This window comes from Salvelinus sp. IW2-2015, unplaced genomic scaffold, assembly GCF_002910315.2.
Source record: "Salvelinus sp. IW2-2015 unplaced genomic scaffold, ASM291031v2 Un_scaffold1216, whole genome shotgun sequence".
Taxonomy (NCBI): domain Eukaryota; kingdom Metazoa; phylum Chordata; class Actinopteri; order Salmoniformes; family Salmonidae; genus Salvelinus; species Salvelinus sp. IW2-2015.
The window spans coordinates 35,366-52,935 of record NW_019942783.1 but is presented as its reverse complement, the minus strand read 5'-3'; the positions used below and the strand labels follow the sequence as shown (position 1 = coordinate 52,935).

At 40.1% G+C, this 17,570-nt stretch overlaps 1 protein-coding gene and 1 long non-coding RNA gene across 2 annotated transcripts in view; both read left to right on the top strand.

Annotated features, from left to right (window-relative positions):
* Window positions 1–2,563: 2,563 nt before the first annotated feature.
* On the top strand, window positions 2,564–11,087 carry LOC112070091 (uncharacterized). The gene is made up of 3 exons (XR_011475517.1): window positions 2,564–2,946; window positions 5,041–5,115; window positions 10,962–11,087. It is a non-coding gene; the product is annotated as an uncharacterized lncRNA (long non-coding RNA).
* Window positions 11,088–13,859: 2,772 nt separating this feature from the next.
* The window catches only part of LOC112070079 (carbonic anhydrase-related protein 10-like), a 15,652-nt gene continuing 11,941 nt past the window's right edge, over window positions 13,860–17,570 (top strand). Inside the window, exon 1 of the mRNA XM_024137482.2 lies at window positions 13,860–14,013. Coding sequence (XP_023993250.1) covers window positions 13,860–14,013 — 154 coding nt within the window. The remainder of the gene's footprint in view (window positions 14,014–17,570) is intronic.

The window sequence follows — 17,570 nt, the reverse complement described above, 5'->3', positions numbered from 1 at the left end:
ATGTGGTAAATTATGAAATGTATCTACATTTTCCCCAATATTATGGGCTAGGTAGGGGTTATGTTATATTGTTGTATTGTGTAGGCCTGTCATGGTTTGTGGGTATTATAAGCACAGATTTAATAACATGAATTAAAACTTGTAACCTTATAAATATGGCCATTGGCAATATATTGCAAACTGTCAAAACGTAGGGTACATGCCCTCCCTGTTAAAATGCATTACTACATGAATTAATAAAAGTAAAGTAATACAGATTCAGAGTAGCYTATCTATTGACTGATGATCGTCGTTCTTTTTTTCACACCTTTCTGGCATGTCACTGTCTCATGGCAACTCAGTCTCAGAGCACTTCGTATTATTCTGTACATAAATCCAAGACACYGCATTTAGTATGATATGTTTCCTTTCGTATGGTATGTATTAATTTGTGGATGTCCATCATCCATTTTGTATGATATGTTACAAATTACAATTTGTATGATATGTTACGAATTGCAWTTCATACAATATGATATTATGAGGTAGCAAAACGTATGATATGTTACGAATTCCAATTTGTTGTGGCTAACGTTAGCTAGCTCTAGAGGTTAGGGTAAAGGTTAGGGTTAAGGGAAGGATTAGCAAAAGGGGGTTAAGGTTAGGGGAAGGGTTAGCTAACATGCTAAGTAGTTGCAATGGCGTGTAGTCATGGTTGCCAAGGGAAGCCAGGCTTCCCAAAATATTTGACCAATAAAAAAATGTAATTATAAAATAATGTCTCTTTTGTCTCTGTGTTTTCATAATCTCACGGGAGAAATCATCCAAGCCCATGTATCTGATGCTGTCTGGAACAAATGAGTATGACATGTTGCTGCCRTAGCATTTGATTGATTGATTGATGCCAGCAAGCATTTGGCCTCCCTTGATAAAAAAAGTATAAAATAATTAGCCAAACTGTGGGTTATCCTGGCACAGCAAAACACCCCCCATGGGAGGCCCGTTTGGATTTGGCTTCACACCAATCAAGTCACATCCTAAGCAAAACATCACCATTGTCAGAAAAACAWGTCTGTTTCTGGTCTGCTTGTGTTGATGTCCTGCAGTAGCTATCTTGCTAAATCGGCCCTTTCCTAAGCCGTGAATGGAGATGGGGATTTGAACTTGTGGTTTTGACTTAATTCTCTGGCCAATGATTATGACAGCGATTCTGCTCTAACCATTTTTTTATTTTTATTTAACCTTTATTTAACCAGGAAGGGCTCAATGAGATTTGAAATCTCTTTTTTCAAGAGCGTCCTGGCCAAGATAGGCAGCACCAAGTCATTACACAATTACAGATAGACAACATGAAAAACTACAGGTAATCTAGTAAAAAAAAACATAAATTCATATATTGTGTCTGAGACGATTGAAGTTCAATATCTAGCCTAGATGTAGCCTAGTAGGCTCACGTTTTAACTAGCTGGTTCATTGTTGACCATGTGAGGAAGTTAGACTAGCAAGCACTTTAGCTAGGTAGCCTATGAAAACAAAAATTAAAAGTGTACTACTGTATGACAGAGCCAAAGACCGTTTTGCCAACATGAAAGAGAAGAGGATGACATTTGCATTCAACTATACAAGTAGGGTGAAGTCCAATTTATTTATTATTATTTTACTTGCGCACACACACAGACACAAATCTGTACCATGGACAGCCATATGATATTTAGCAACATTGATTAGGTTCAATTGTTTTTGGTATCTTTAAGTTTGTTTTCAGTGAATTAAACTAAGCRTATATAGCCTTGTTGATTTGATGACATTTAAATGTTTAAATTGAAATGGTGCTGGAATAGCGGAGGCAGTGCTCCTGTTGTCTTTGTGCTGACTTGCTGTAACTCCATGGTTCTAAATCAGTCGTTGTTTAGTAAACTGTTGAAAACATTAACACGCTTGACCATGCTGCAAGTCATATAACTGTTTGTTAAATGCAATATTTGCTCTGTGGACTTCACTGGACAGATTTTGCTCTCCAATTTTGTGACRAAACTAACATATGTGTATTTGAATTTATTCCGCCACTGTGTGACTGTTGTCTTTTTGTTGTCACTGCCTTATTGTATATCACGGTGGCGTATGAACGAATAGCTTATAAAGCAAATAACGCAATTATCACAACATAGGATGTAATATGGCTTTTGTACTGCCTTGGMTTCCTCAGTGATATTACCCATGCACCGCTACRGAGTAGTTGCAAAGTAMCTAAAAATAAGTAAGTAGTTGCAAAGTACCTAAAAATAAGTAAKTAGTTGCAAAGTTGCTAATTAGCTCAAATGCAAAAGCTGTCTGTGATAAGATTTGACCATGTAACCTTTGGGTTGCTAGACTCACTCATCCACCACGTCATCCACCACGACCAACCAACCACTCTCCTTTCATTTTTGCCTTAAGTAACCTAGTATCTTATGTAAGCATACCAAACATACAGTATTATACTAATTTGATTGTCCCGTACTTACGTTTACTATGTTACGTCTAGTCCACGAGACCAGTCTGTCTAYGGTGATGGTCTGCGGCACGCAGTGACAAGTTGAGTCCACTCAAAGATTCCCAGTCATGTAGCTTTAGTTTGTACTCGGTSTTCAAACACATTCAATGGCGAAGCGAACTACGGCATCGTGTCGTAATTATATAATATATATTTTTTATGGATCACATTACAACGTGTTTTGAGCGGTCGTGGTTTTTGGCGCGCGTTCTTTTGACATACCATTTTGGCAGAGCGCGCACCACTCTGAATGTGACACCTTGGAYAGTTGACGGATTGGGGAAAATGCCTCATCGAAGTTTGTCATCGTTAAGAACTCAAACTTTGCAATTAATATATTTAAGCTTTTGCAAAATTAACTTGGAATGAATGAAGAATGCATATCGTTTGGGAAATATTTTTGATTTTTCAAGTATATTTCATCTGTACATCAGGTAAGCCTTGAAGCCTGCGGTTATTAAATGGAATACATGAGATGAAGTGATGAGCTCAACTTCAGGGCTTGAACAAACCCCAGAATATTGTGACACATTTAAATGTATTTGGATAAGGAAATACAGAATAGTCTTCTGTTGGTGATACGGTTGCTACTGTAAATCGTGCAATGTAGGGCACGGGTGTTGCAGCTGTCTACCAAGACTTGTTTCAGTGTAGGTTTAAGCATGACAAGTCTTTAAAGGTCACTAAAGCAAATATTTACTCCACTTGCGCGTGAGTTGGCAACACAATTACTGTAATCGTTGATTATCTAGCCGTTCTCTTGAATCTTAGTCATAATATTATATAATAGGCTATTTGTGTTTAGGATTATAGATTTGTTTTGTCACGCCCCCCAATTTGGTACAAATGAGAGAACATTTTACAAAATCTCTTTGCGCCTGTCAAATTTGTAATGCTGAGATTAGATTCAACATTGGGCGTGTTCCACATACAGATGCTCTTTACATGTTGCATGGATATCATTATTACCCACATCTTACATCATCGCAAACACATCGAATATCTTGTCTGCATCCTAGGAGGCCTCTTTCCCAAAATAAGCTATGACAGAGACCCATTTGTCAATAGATGGAACTTTTCAAGTATGTTTAATTTCTGTTCTTATTTACATCTGCCAGACAGCAATAAATTGTATCTTATGYTCTTACCATCATGACCACTGACATGATGTTTAGTGGGAAGAACAGCTGACCGTGGGGCTTGACCCCAAGATCCAGAAGTGCAGAGGGCAAGTGATGTACCACAAAACCCTGGGCCTGGGATAGAGGCAGTAGAACACTCACATAAACAGTGTTTCAGTATTCTCTCCCTTCGAGACTTGTCCATTCGCACAGAGCCCACCTGCAAACCAGCACCCTAGAAACCTTCGGAATGATCCCATTGCTGCCTGCCACCAATATAGCAAGAGAGTAAGAGAGAGGAAAACTGACAGGGGGCACGATCCTCAAATCCTGTGTGGTGCAGAGGCAGGTGCTCTACCACCTGTACCWCAACAACTTGGCCTCAGGGTAATTCATAGGATTTGGGATCTACATTTGTTTCCCTCCATTAAGTATGATATGTTATGAATGGAATAGCTGTTGTACAATATCATACGAATTGGAGGACGTGTAGTATCACGTCTTACCCGGCCGTACAATATCATACAAATTGGATGATGAAATGTAAAATGCATCTTGGAGGRCAAATGGGGCTGCAGGTAGCCTAGTGGTTAGAGCGTTGGGCCCGTTGCCGGATCGAATCTCTGAGCTGACAAGTTAAAAATCTGTCGTTCTACCCCTGAACAAGGCAGTCAACCCACTGTTCCCCGGTATGTCGTCATTGTAAATAAGATTTTGTTCTTAACTGAATTGCCTAGTAAAAAACATAAGTATTAGATGTCTTGCTCTGATTACAGGCTGCTTGTTCTTTTGTTAGCATTTGTGGTAAGGACAAAGGTTAGGAGAATTTACGTTGCAGGTTAGTAGAATTAGGTTGAGGTTGAGGTTAGGGAAAGTGCTAGCTTAATGCTACAGTTGTCCCCGACGCAACTCGAACACACAACCTTTGGTTGCTTTATTTGAATWATTTTTTCAGGTTTTTCAGGGGGTGCTGCAGTACCCTCAGCACCCCTAATCAAAATCAAATCACATTTTATTGGTCACATACACATGGTTAGTAGATGTTATTGTGAGTGTAGCGAAATGCTTGTGCACCCTACTTCCCTTGGTTATGGACCAACCTCCCTACTTTTCATTTCTGTCTTAAGTAACCAGACCATTATTCTATTTGTACTGTAACATAACATATCCTATTAAATGGAGGTATCCACTTGATCATTCCAAACCCTACGTCTCTTTAATGTGGTCAGGCTGACCACAAAAGCCAGGGCCTCAATTCAGTTTTTATCTCTAATMTCTCTCATTKTCTCTTTAAAGGTAATATTAGACTTAAGAAGAAGTGAAAGTTAATAGTGTTCTAACAAGTGAGTTGATGATCATTTTCAGCGACATGATAGTTACTGTGGTTTTGTTTWYTTCCTAYTGCAGCACAGCTAATTTCACCAAAGATTCATGACGGTTGGTGGGCGTACAAAGATGCTGTCCAAGGGAGCTTTGTTCCAGGTAATTATTTTAAATGTTGAACAAACACTGACATCACATGAACTCAAAGCCCTGGTGTCCCATGGCCCACTATTAAATAAGGAGATGGTCCAATCAGTTTTCCACATTGATTCAAAGTCATCACATGTAATTATTTTTGTTGAAATGACGTGGAAACAATGTTGATTCAACCAGTTTTTGTCCAGTGGGTTGTTTTGTAACAGAAAGCCAGACCAAACAGTCCTTTCTGTTTTGGGAAGGAAACATTTCTTGTTAACCAGGAGGGTTCGCTTGTTACTAACTTTCTTGCTCTTGGGCAGTGTTATTGACATGGGCTGGCTGCTTCCTCCGCTTTCTGTCTCTGCAGCAGGAGCTTCAGGTTCACTACTGTTCTGACTGCAGGTCTTATGAAATTTTTATCACAGCCCTCTCCATCTTCCTCCCTCCCTGTGCTTCTTTACTCCATAATCAAGGGGAGCACAGGCATACAAGTATACAGAAGAAGAATGGCAGCACATTGAATAAAATAGAGGTCTCAGACCTTTTCAATGAGGAAGGATGAATAACCAATATAACTGTGTAGTCAAGTGTAGTCGAGTAACATTTCAATAATACAACATTAAATATAATTATACATTCATACCATTTCTCATGTGGAAACGTTTGGAGAGCTCACAAACTGCGCAACACTTGTGATAAAGAACTTTTGGTTTATTGAATTGCATTTTAATTGAATTGTACTTACCAGTTTACTGTTAATTTTCTTTTGAATGCTGACATTTTGAAGTCAGAACTTTGTATATATATTTGTAAATATCACCGTCATCTTTGAAACCCCAGTGCTGTGTAAATAAATCCAACACTCATTTGCACCTCTACCTGCCTGCCTGCCTCCTGCTGAATATGTGTCCTTATGACTGCTAGAAGGCCCCTATTTTACAGCGTAGCGGAGATAGGTCACAGTTTTCGCCCCAACCTGTCACTTCAAAAGCACTCAATGATCTCGTAGTCTCTGCATTTGAACTTTATGTTTATTTTGGTATAGCGTGATAAGCAGAATTCAATATAATTCCAATGCAAGAACACCCCAAAATGTAGCCACCTCACCGATGTCAACTGCCCCCTTAGTGACTTTATCCTGGAGCCGTGCCTGCTCTGGATGACAACATAATGATGTTTGTTTCCAACMTTAGCTCTGTTTTCCTAAAGAAGTTAAATCCGCTTTGTGTTTTGTTTCCTTTGCCACGATACTAACGAGTATCGCAATACTGGTATCGTCCCACCCCAATTGTCAATGTGTGCCTCAAGGAAGGGTGCAAATTTGGATGAGCCAATGGGCTCATATAAGGATATGTGAAACCAGCAGAAACTGCTGCCTCGAGGGCCAGCACTGTCCTCAACTGCTCCATGTGTAACTCTATCATTGGATTACATTAGTTTCAACCTCTCCTCTCCTCTCCTTTAGGGCAGCAGGGCTAGGAGGAGAAATGCCTATTTATTAGCWGTGACAGATAAGCACAGCAGGTGACACAGAGGCCTTTGGAAGTCTTTTGTAAAAGGTTGTGGGATGCTCCCTGACCTTTTACTTTATGTCTCCTGCTAGTGTATCAGTGTGTGGACTCAGGGGGAGAGCCCTTTCAGCCTCTCAGCCTAGCTGCAGGGAAGCTTCCTGTCTATCACCACAGAGACCTTTACACAGGAGAGGAGACATCCACACACAGCAAGTGACAGTGACTCTGTGTATGTGCTGTGTGTCATATGGGTGGAARCCAAGTTGGTGGGAKGTTTTTGCTATTRTACATTCATTCGCCTYAAGCCCTTTTKGATGAAAAYGKGAAACTCTACAGCTAGAATGTACATTTGTAGCCATCTAATTAAAGACTTTACTYTTTGAAATAGAAAGGAAATCGAATTGATCTAAACAGGCTCAAGAAGAGTGCAATTATGCCTTGGCCCATTAACTTTTTGATACAGATTTCAATTCAACTGMACCTTTTGTCAGAAACAAAGGTATCAYCTTCCTTCTGTATATTCTTACAGGAGCATAACTCTGTATTATTATTTGTATGTGCTGCAGTCTTGGAAAGTAGGTCACCAAGTTAGTGATCACAGCCAGCTATCTCTCTCTCTCTCTCTCACACACACATACACACAGACGCCCTTGCAAAGACTCTGAGGGGCAAAAAAGAAGTGCGGAAGGAAGAAACAGAATCTCTCCCACGCAAAGGGTTATGAGGGAATTTAAATGGAATGGGAGGAGGCTAGAATAGAATTATGATTACTATGCTCTCAATAATCTTCTAATGGTATTAAAAGGCCATATTCACAGGACACTTTACATTTTCACTCTCACTCAGAGCTATAATAATGTTAAGCCCCTCTTCCTCCTTTTCCCACCCACCGACTAATGTGATGAACATACAYATGTTTTAGCATATTGCTGCTGTATTTCTACCTGCGGGTATGGCGGCCTGGAGGATGAGCGGATAGGTTTGGTATTGGAGCAACACTAGCTACACCATTGCCTTCAAAGCTAAAACATTATGTGAAGGTGCTAGATTATGGCTGACATTTAAGACGGTTAACAACCAAATCATTTATAGGCGAGCCAGCCAAGTAATTTACAGCTGTGATAAAGGAAGATGCTCAAAGGAAAGGTCAGAAAAGCAGTGGCTTATTCCTCCTTGCCATGTCAAAGTAAGATTTGATTTGTTTGAGGGCCTGAGCAAAATAACCTCCTACAGCAGATGGTGTTAAATCCTCTATGATGAGAAGAAGGTCTGGACCTAGGAATATTATCCTGTCAAACCAGAAGCTTGTCAGTAACTAGGTTTACATTCAACCTTTTCCATCGGTAGAGTTGAAAATGTCATGGAAACCCATCTAACGTGTATTTTTTTATTCAGTACATGGAAATTTAACTGCAAAAGTWATTTTTATGTGCGTTACGTCTTCACGCACAGACTTTTATCCTCAAACAAGTCCGTTACTTGATGGAAACTTTTCTGGTAAGAAAATGTGTATGTTGTTTTTATGCAGATTTTAGAATATTCGCATGAAAATCTGTCACCAACTGGATGGAAACCTAGCTAGTTTTTGTACATTGTCAGGCTACCACTTTGGAATTGATATTGCTACCTGCCCACCAATACCCAAAACACCCGTCTGCCTTTTAAATACATTTTTGCATGGAATTGCCCCTTGGCTTACAGCACCCTTTTAAGCACTGTTTWTTGWAGAACAATTSTCYCTTCATCATTACTCTCTGATTGTCTCACACTCCATAGCCTATAGTTTTCAAGAGTCGTTTGTCTGAGTGTGAAAAGGTTTACCGTGTCCTAGTATTTGGCAGACAATATTGCAGTTGCAACACAAAGTTATTTGAACTAATTGTAGTTCCATCTGTAGTTCTCTCACGTCCCAAGACATCTGCTCTCTGATGTTAACTGCATGATGGATCATCAGCTATTCCTCCACTTTAATTATATCCACAGGATCTTAGAAAAGGCAATACACTGGAGTCGGGAGTGTCTCTGCACAGTCCAGCAGGTTCAATAGATGGCAACATGTCCCAATTTTGTCTTCTTTGTTTAAGCTGCTTCGAAAATTGGAAATGTAATCCCTACGATCTGAGGGGAGGATTTCCCTGGTCATTTTGATATAAAATCAGAGTGAATTTTGTGAATTGTGATTGCTGTGAATTGGCCAGTCCTCGGTCCTAGTGGTCTCTCCAGACCCATTGACATTAATGTTCTCATTTTAGTTTGTTCTCTGTAACGTTATGTTTATATCCTGACTATTTTGCTCTGGAAAAAACCTCTAGACTTCAATTAGCTGCATATCCCAACACGTGTTGTGAAGTCTCCCTAGAGATAGTTGTACTGTAGGGTCTGGTTTTCAGCTCTTGGCTGGGACATACTGCATTGCACCTGCTGCATGCACCTGCTACCTGATCCAATAATATACCTGTACTGGAATAGAGATCATGATCACTATGCAGCATGGGTAAAGGGGGTGAGAGTTCACACGTGAGGGTTTAGACATACTTATACTTTTCTAGCTGAGTTTTCTAATGGAAATTGTTRTCTTTCCTGCTCAGTCTCAGTAATGTCTAGGAGCACCTCTAAGCACCTTTCGCTGCCAAAACAATAACGTTTTTTTGAATCATCATTAACAATGAATGCCTCGTCATTTATTTAGATGTTTTTATCGCTCCACCAAACCAACAAGCAATTGAAGTGGTTAACAAGTTAATGCAACAGTTAGATTGCCATGAGTTGAGTGTAATGCTATCTTATATTTCCTTTGAGCATGGTTCTCAGTTTGACATATCCTCTCTGTCCTCCGACTGTTGTGCTCACCAAATGTCACTGGGATTACAACATAGTTACATCACTGTTTTAGGACACAAAGGCTTTTATATATGTCACATTACCTAATTTTGGGGCAAAAGTAACAACTGTTGCCAAAATACTGCCTTCGAAACTATCAACAACAGTGTCAATATTTCCCTGGATCAATTGTTAAAACAATGATAGTTTAGTTAAAAATGCCTAGGCTTCATTTTGTGATCATCTTACTAAACACATTTTTTTAACACTATATTGAACCCACTACACGTGCAGCTACAACTGGTAAACAATGTGGTGGCTCAGAAAGCAGGAAGATATGCAACAGGAGCTTTGTTGACATTCAGAAATTTCAACATCATTCCAGATCCTCATCTACTGTATTTCATTATTATGCATTAAGAGTAGTTTGGCCAAGATCAGCATGTAATATAGGTCACTGATCAGCTTAGGGTGGCTAATTCATTGCTTATTTGCTAGTTTAAGCTGATTCACTAGCAGATTCACCAGCTGATTCATTAGCAGATTCACCAGCTGATTCACTAGCAGATTCACCAGCTGATTCACTAGCAGATTCACCAGCTGATTCACTAGCATATTCACCAGCTGATTCATTAGCTGATTCTTAATTCTGAAATTGACTCCTAGTCATGATTTCCTCTTATTGTAGAAATATCTATAAGGGGTTGTGGCGCTGATCTGATAGTCCTTAACAACCATTGGGCTTTGCCCAGAAGGCATGCCCCTTGCCCATGAATTAAGAGCAATGAAAAAGTACTGGTTGTCCCAGGAGTCTCCGTCCAGCAGTCCAGATGAGTATCAGCCTCTAATCCCTGTTCTAAGGGAGAGAGTGTAAAAGTCCTGAACCCTCATCTGTTTCACAGCTGGGCGGCCCTCTCCACTCAAGCCGACCCACATGATGTAATCACGGCTGGGTGACGTCACGTGTGTCAGAAAGGGGTAGTGATTGCACTCTTGAGGCCTCCCACATCTGTCACAGCTGCCCTGCTCCTGTGCCACTGCCAGGCTCTAAGCCCTACTAAGAAGAGAGGAGGGGTTCTCCCCAGTCCTTTCTGTCATGTGCAAGTAACGAGGGAGGGATAACTAAGATTATTTCAGCTGATCTTAAATCAGATTCTGGAAGCATTTAAACTGATTCTGATATAGAGGGATTCTATCTAAATCCATAGTAGGATCTACATACATACATAATCAACTTTGGCATTACTCTCGTGCCCTTCTCTCAAAATAGCTCTTCCTAGTACTGTACAATCATAATATGGAATGTTGTGCTGATGGCATACTCCATACTCTAACTGCTGTTGTTTGGTTACAGTAAGGCGAGGACTTTAAAGGGATATCTTTACTTCATGTCCTTACTCAGTGTTTCCTCCTCAGTGGTTCCTGTCAAAGTTGTTATAGTCCAAGTGCTGTTTAAGAACATACTCATCTCACACATCAACATGATATTAGACATCCACATGATAAAGGACATTGAACTGTGCTTGTTGTCCACAGTACCATCGTTCTGGGGGCTAGTGAATTCCGCCTGGAACCTGTGTTCCATGGGAAAGAGGCAGTCGCCGGTCAACGTCGAGACCAGTCACATGATCTTTGACCCCTTCCTCACCCCTCTACGTCTCAACACAGGCGGACGCAGCAAGGTAAGAAGATTGTGGAACGCCTGATCTTGAACTCACTGATGACTCTTGAGCTTGTAGATCTGAAGGGCATCAGGTCTAAAACTTCAGGAGACRTTGATAATCTGCAGGCTATTATTGGATTCCAGTTGTGCGTGTTCATATTATATTTATAATGTGTAATGAGGACTAGTATACTCAGCCATCATCAAAACAAGGTGTTCTGTTTACAGAATAAACATTTATAGATTTATAGTATGAAGTAACATCAAATTTCTTCTCAGAATTCTTTAGACTACACAGACAGGGTGAATTTTCTAAATGCCTCTAGCAACACCCCCGCTATCTAGCCCCATGGCTCTCCTTTAGTTGTACATCATGCTCTGCTTTCACAGTTGCCTTCTGAATCTCTCCCATCCCGATCCCATCAAATGACCCATATAGCAGATAGTATTTATTGTAGGATTTCACTAACATTATCAAAGGGTGTTGGCAGGATGCCCCAAGCTCAAGCTGCAAGCTGGGGACAAGGGGGCATGACCATCGTTCACCACAGGGCATAAAGTCCACTAGGGAATAGGGGAAATCACTAATCATGTAAAATGAGAACGACAACAGAATTACACGCAGTACTGTAGTTCAAATGGGGACAAAACTATTACCGAGCCTATTTGATGCAATTACATTTTATTTACGTATCTTTTGGTTCTTTGCAGTGTTGTGTAAGAATGAAAATTGACTTACTGTAAGGTATATGGTGGCCATTTTTCAGAGGACAAAAGCCTTTGATTAAGACAGTCCACCTCCCCCACACCCCTCCCCCAACATTTGGTTCCCATGAATAGTACTCTCATTTTGTTAGAATCAGAAAAATACCACAAGGAGCCAGGGAGGATTGGCAAAGAACAGTACATGTAAGAGAGGGTTAAATTCTCTTTGTAAGTCTTGTTTTATGATTAATGCTAGTGTGCATCTGCTGAGCGAGAGCGCAGAGAGCTGGRCCATCTGTGCTGGCGTGTGTCTGTGGGAGGACTGTGGGAGAGGGGACAAATGAAGTTAGCAAGGATGTTTTTACATTCGCCACAGCTCGTCTACTCGATACTCCCAGATATATGCCCATCAACAGATGGACATGTTTACTCTCCCAGTTAATTGCCTCTTTTCCTGCAGCTATTTATTGAGATGTATACACTATTTTAGTTTGAAATTTGTCATGTGCCATTTACACACTACATACAGCACCACACACCAACGAACTCAGCTCACACACAAGTAGAATAGATGTTATTACTGATTAACATTGAGCTTGGATTTACAGCTTGATGAAAGGCGGTTGCTTGAAAAAGGTGGTGGTGTAAATGAATTTCCATCTTGTTATTAAGCACTTGGGATGTTAGACCTTGTGGAGGAGTCTTACTTTACCACAGAAAACTTCAGACGGAGAGAGATGYTCAGGTGGAGGGGATGCTGAGATTCTGAGGAAMCTGTTTTGTAAAGACATTTAACTGTTGGAGAAAGTGTGAAATWTACTTGTTATGGTCAAAGATCAAACGATAAGATGCAGTTGCTGCACTCCAAAAACTGCACTTTTACAGAAGTGTATTTKTTCACTTCACTTGAATATTAGGGAAATATTTTCAACTTGTATGCTCAGGCAGCGACTGAATAGCAATTTGCATTTTAGATACTTGATWMAGACAATTAATCCKAAGAAGYGATTTAGTGTGGCAATCTTTGTCAWGAMAAAAKACAACATGAAACTGTGGTGATAAGCCTTTGCTTGATAAATGRTTCTGTTCACAGCATCTTTGAATTGAYTTCAACGTGTTGACATTTAGTAATAATTTGGATGCTGCGACAGTCAATAGCAGGACATTAGTCATTTCCTATCTCACTTGCTCCCATGTTGTCCACAAAGCCATACTCACTCGCACACACTGTCACCAAATTCACTCATGAAGACGTAGTTTCTCATTAACTTACYCTAGTAAAGCTCAAACAGTTGCTCATAGAAAACATTTAGTAGGCAACAAGTTGGCATTTTGCAAAGCACCCATGAGGAAAACTGTCAGTCGGGAAATGTCATTCCTTTGAAAATATTGGTGCAATTATACAGCATAACCAATTTCATGTAATGTAATTCAGGGCTAGAATATCCTTATTCTTTTGTTTATCCAGAAAATGGACAGCCTGCTATTACCATGAGACAAGTTTGAGATGAGATAAAAGTTACCTTAGTTCCTTTCGAAAGTTGAAGGACTTCAATGTCCTCAGTCTGTCACAGCTTCAATTATGTTCAAATCCCAGACTTTGAATCCTCAAGGAAGGGAGGGAGTACAAAGTGGCTTAGGAGTGACAGAGACTAAAATTTAAGTAAGGTKGGTGAGGTGAGTGTTGAGTCAAGTAACAGGAGGATTCATCATTCTGACAGGCTTCACATGGAGTGTCACCACTTAAAGACATGCTCCGGAACTTTGGTGACTCATTCCTACATTGCAGTGCCTTTTAGACCTTTTTGTATTCTACCAGTTTGACTTTCAGAAAAACATATTGGTCAAGCTCAGGCACTTATTTTTATTTGGTGCACTTTCCAACCTGTTAGGTGCATAATCCTAACAGGGCGGAAATTTTGAGCCTAAATTACACATAGCTCTGTGAGTGAGCAAGATTGAGTTAGCATAAAGAGATTAACGGTCTCACTGTTCAGTAAGAATGGGACCAAGGCAAGATTCATTCCATCAGCCATAGGGCTACTGAACACTGGGACATAGGACAGATGCAAGATGCTGAACACTGGGACATAGGACAGATGCAGGATGCTGAACAGTGGGACATAGGACAGATGCAAGATGCTGAACAGTGGGACATAGGACAGATGCAGGATGCTGAACAGTGGGACATAGGACAGATGCAGGCCCAATACACGGCCGGTCAGTAGGCCGCAGAGACTTTGAATATGTGGAAATGTAAATGTGTGACTTGTGTACTAACYTTCCAKTTTTTTGTACTGCATGTAGTWTATTGTGTTGTGTTTGTGTATTTATATTCTGGCGTCACAGAATGAATTTCCATTTAAATGTACAATAAAGTATATCATATCGTAATGGTGAACACTTGAACAGGATTAAATAAAATTATAATAAATACAATGATCATGAAGAAAAGTTATTGAGAGAGAATTTAACTAGGACTATAAAATAATTGAAAAAATATACAAATTATACAAAAGTACTGGAGAATCCTTTAACAAAGAGTGTTTAGGGGTTGTCTGAGGTCCCACAACATTCAAACAGACACCATGAAAAGGGAATTTAGAAAACACACTTTATTGGCGGAGATGTTTTAGCATATTTTGTCTTTCATGTTGCAAAATGATGGTTAACCAGCCAAAGAGGGAGCTACGGGTGCGCTTCTCTGTGATGATTTTGTGAGGATTTCTGTGTACTATTTCGCGTGTTGGAACCTACTGGTGTTGCGGAGCAAGTAACATGCATTCCGTTATTTTATGGCTTTATATTTCTCCTGGAAGTTGATGAATAACAACCCGGGACACGGCAAAAACGCCTACATCCACACTAAAAAAGTGTTTCAAAAGGCATTTCCTTTCAAGATCAAATGTTTGTGTTTTTTTAAGGTAAGGATACCTGACCTTATATTTCAAGTCTTTGGAACACATTTTAAACTAAATAAGAAGTGATATTTCCTGGGGACAGAAAATGCACCGCATAGTAGGAATTATTTTTTAAACCTACATCTTTGGGTGGATGTGTCAATATGTAGTTCATAAACGCATAATCTATGAGCAGAATTACCATTTACCTAATAATCCACGAAATCCATAGTTGAAAGCAACTGTTTTTCTGAGCTGTGTTCACCATTTTCCCTACATTTGCCCCCTAAGCAATTTGAGTTCAACCAATGGCTTCAGCCCCTCGCCATATGAGTGACAGCTAGCAAGATGCACTCGATGCCAACACAGCAGAGCTAGAGCAAGAGCAATGACGTGGTGCACGTATCTGCAGTACACATTTTCGGGGTCCTCTTTTGCCTCGTGAGTGCTACTTTCAGAACTACTGGCTAAACAGTATACAAAAGTACTGAGAGTCTCTTTAACAAAGATGTTTAGGGGTTGTCTGAGGTCCACACAACATTCAAACAGACACCATTGAAAAGGGAATTTAGAAAACACACTTTATTGGCAGAGATGTTTTAGCATATTTTGTCTTTCATGTTGCAAAATGATGGTTAACCAGCCAAAAGGGGAGCTACTGGTGCGCTTCTCGTGCACGATTTTGTGAGGATTTCTGTGTACCTATTTTGCATATTGTAACCTTACTGTGTTGGCGGAACAAATAACATGCCTTCTGTTGCTTTACCACCCCAACTGCATTGAACTGCCAGGAACAGGCAGTGTTTCTGTCAACGTGTGTTTACTGGAGATTCTCTCTGCTGCTCGTGTGGAGCCCCAGACAAAATTCTCTCCATTATACTACTATTGTGGATCTCATGCTGAGTGTGTGTGAAGTTCAGTAAAATCCCAACTTTGAAACAGAGCGAGTAGACGTGCCTCGTTGCATAGAATGAGTTTCCCCACAGAGAGGAGCTCACTTCAGAGTGTAAAGGCCACAGTTAGAGGGCGGCAGGTAGCCTAGCGGTTAAGAGTGTTGGGCCAGTAAMCGAAAGGTCACTGGTTAGAATCCCCGAGCCGACTAGGTGAAAAATCTGTTGCTGTGCCCTTGAGCAAGGCACTTACCCCTAATTGCTCCTGTAAGTTGCTCTGGATAAGAGCATCTGCTAAATGGTGTAAATGTAAAATGTGTATTTTTCAGGCAGAGACAGTAGAGGGCCTCCAGGGAACTGAGAGAAAACTGATGGGGGAATTTAATAAARTTGTTTACGTTTAGATTTGTATGTCAATGGCCTACACACAATACCCCATAATGTCAAAGTGGAATTATGTTTTTAGACATTTTTACAAATTAATTAAAAATGAAACAYTGAAATGTCTTGAGTCAATGAGTATTCAACCCCTTTGTCATGGCTAGCCTAAATAAGTTCAGGAGTAAAAATTKGCTTAACAAGTCACATAATAAGTTGCATGGACTTACTCTATGGGAAATAAGTGTTTAACTTTATATTTGAATGGCTACTTCATCTCTGTACCCCACACATACAATTATCTCTAAGGTCCCTCAGTCGAGCAGTGAATTTCAAACACAGATTCGACCACAAAGATCAGGGAGGTTTTCGCTCAAAGGGGTATTCAATGTCTGCTTTTTTATTTATTTTTACCCATTTACCAATAGGTGCCCTTCTTCATTGACAAAAAAAGGACAATTAAATCCATTTGAATCCCACTTAGTAACACAACAAAATGTGGAAAGTCAAGGGGTGTGAATACTTTCTGAAGGCACTGTAGAACCTATCTCTCAAGCCCGAGGGACAGTCCACTGTACAGCAGAGGGGAAAAGTTTCACCTAACCTGATACAAAACAAATTTCAAATTAAAATCAAATGTCCCCAAAATGTAAGCCCTCAATATTTGGACTCAATTCAATGAAGCAGAACAGCAATTAGTCCCAAGCCTTTTTAACTCAATGAAGCTTGGGGGGATTTTTGCTCATGGTAAGCAGCTTTTATGCTCTGTTTGGGAATGCTTAATGCGGACAGCAAAATCGGTAAATCCCTCAACAGGAGTGTTATTGTGTCAGCTCCTCCTCTAGCATGACTTTACGTCCAAATACATTGCATTCAAGGTAGCTAGAGCATTGTGCGTTGTCATAATCAGTGATCATTGTGAATCTGAATGGAATTGAGGTTCATCTGCAGAATTTCTGCCTGTTAGGTAGGCCTAGTCTGTGGTGTCAATGAGACAGCACAGAATGGAGAGCATTTGAAAGATGCTACTCTTAATAAATTGAAGTTATGTTAAGAGATTTCATTTGGTTTGATTGAGTGGCCACGTGACCATACCCGGCCAGTATAAAAGCACCGATTTAGAGTATAGTCGGTCGCTACACAAGATGAATACAGGAACTGAAAAACATCTGCTGCTATAAAAAAAAAATCATTACCCTGTGAAAAAATGTAATATGACCTMAAATCTGTCTGCAACTATTTTAATATATATATATATATACAGTACCAGTCAAAAATGTGGACAGACTTACTCATTCAAGGTACTCATTCTGTACCTTAAATGCACTGTTAAGTGGGTACTCTAAATGTTCTTATTATATCTTTGTCTATCAGATTTTAATGCACCACTGTTATCAGAAGGATTTTGAAGGCTGTTTGGTGAACCGTAGGTGTATTTAGTGAAAATATATTTTCATGACAAAGCAAGCCAGCTACATTATCACATCCCAAAGGGCCACATCACATTTGTTTGCTTACTAGCCAGTAGAGATTATATCATCCCCAAAACAGAACCTACAACTCCGAACCCATATTGCCGTCTTCTCATGCACAAAGTATTGGCCCCAGT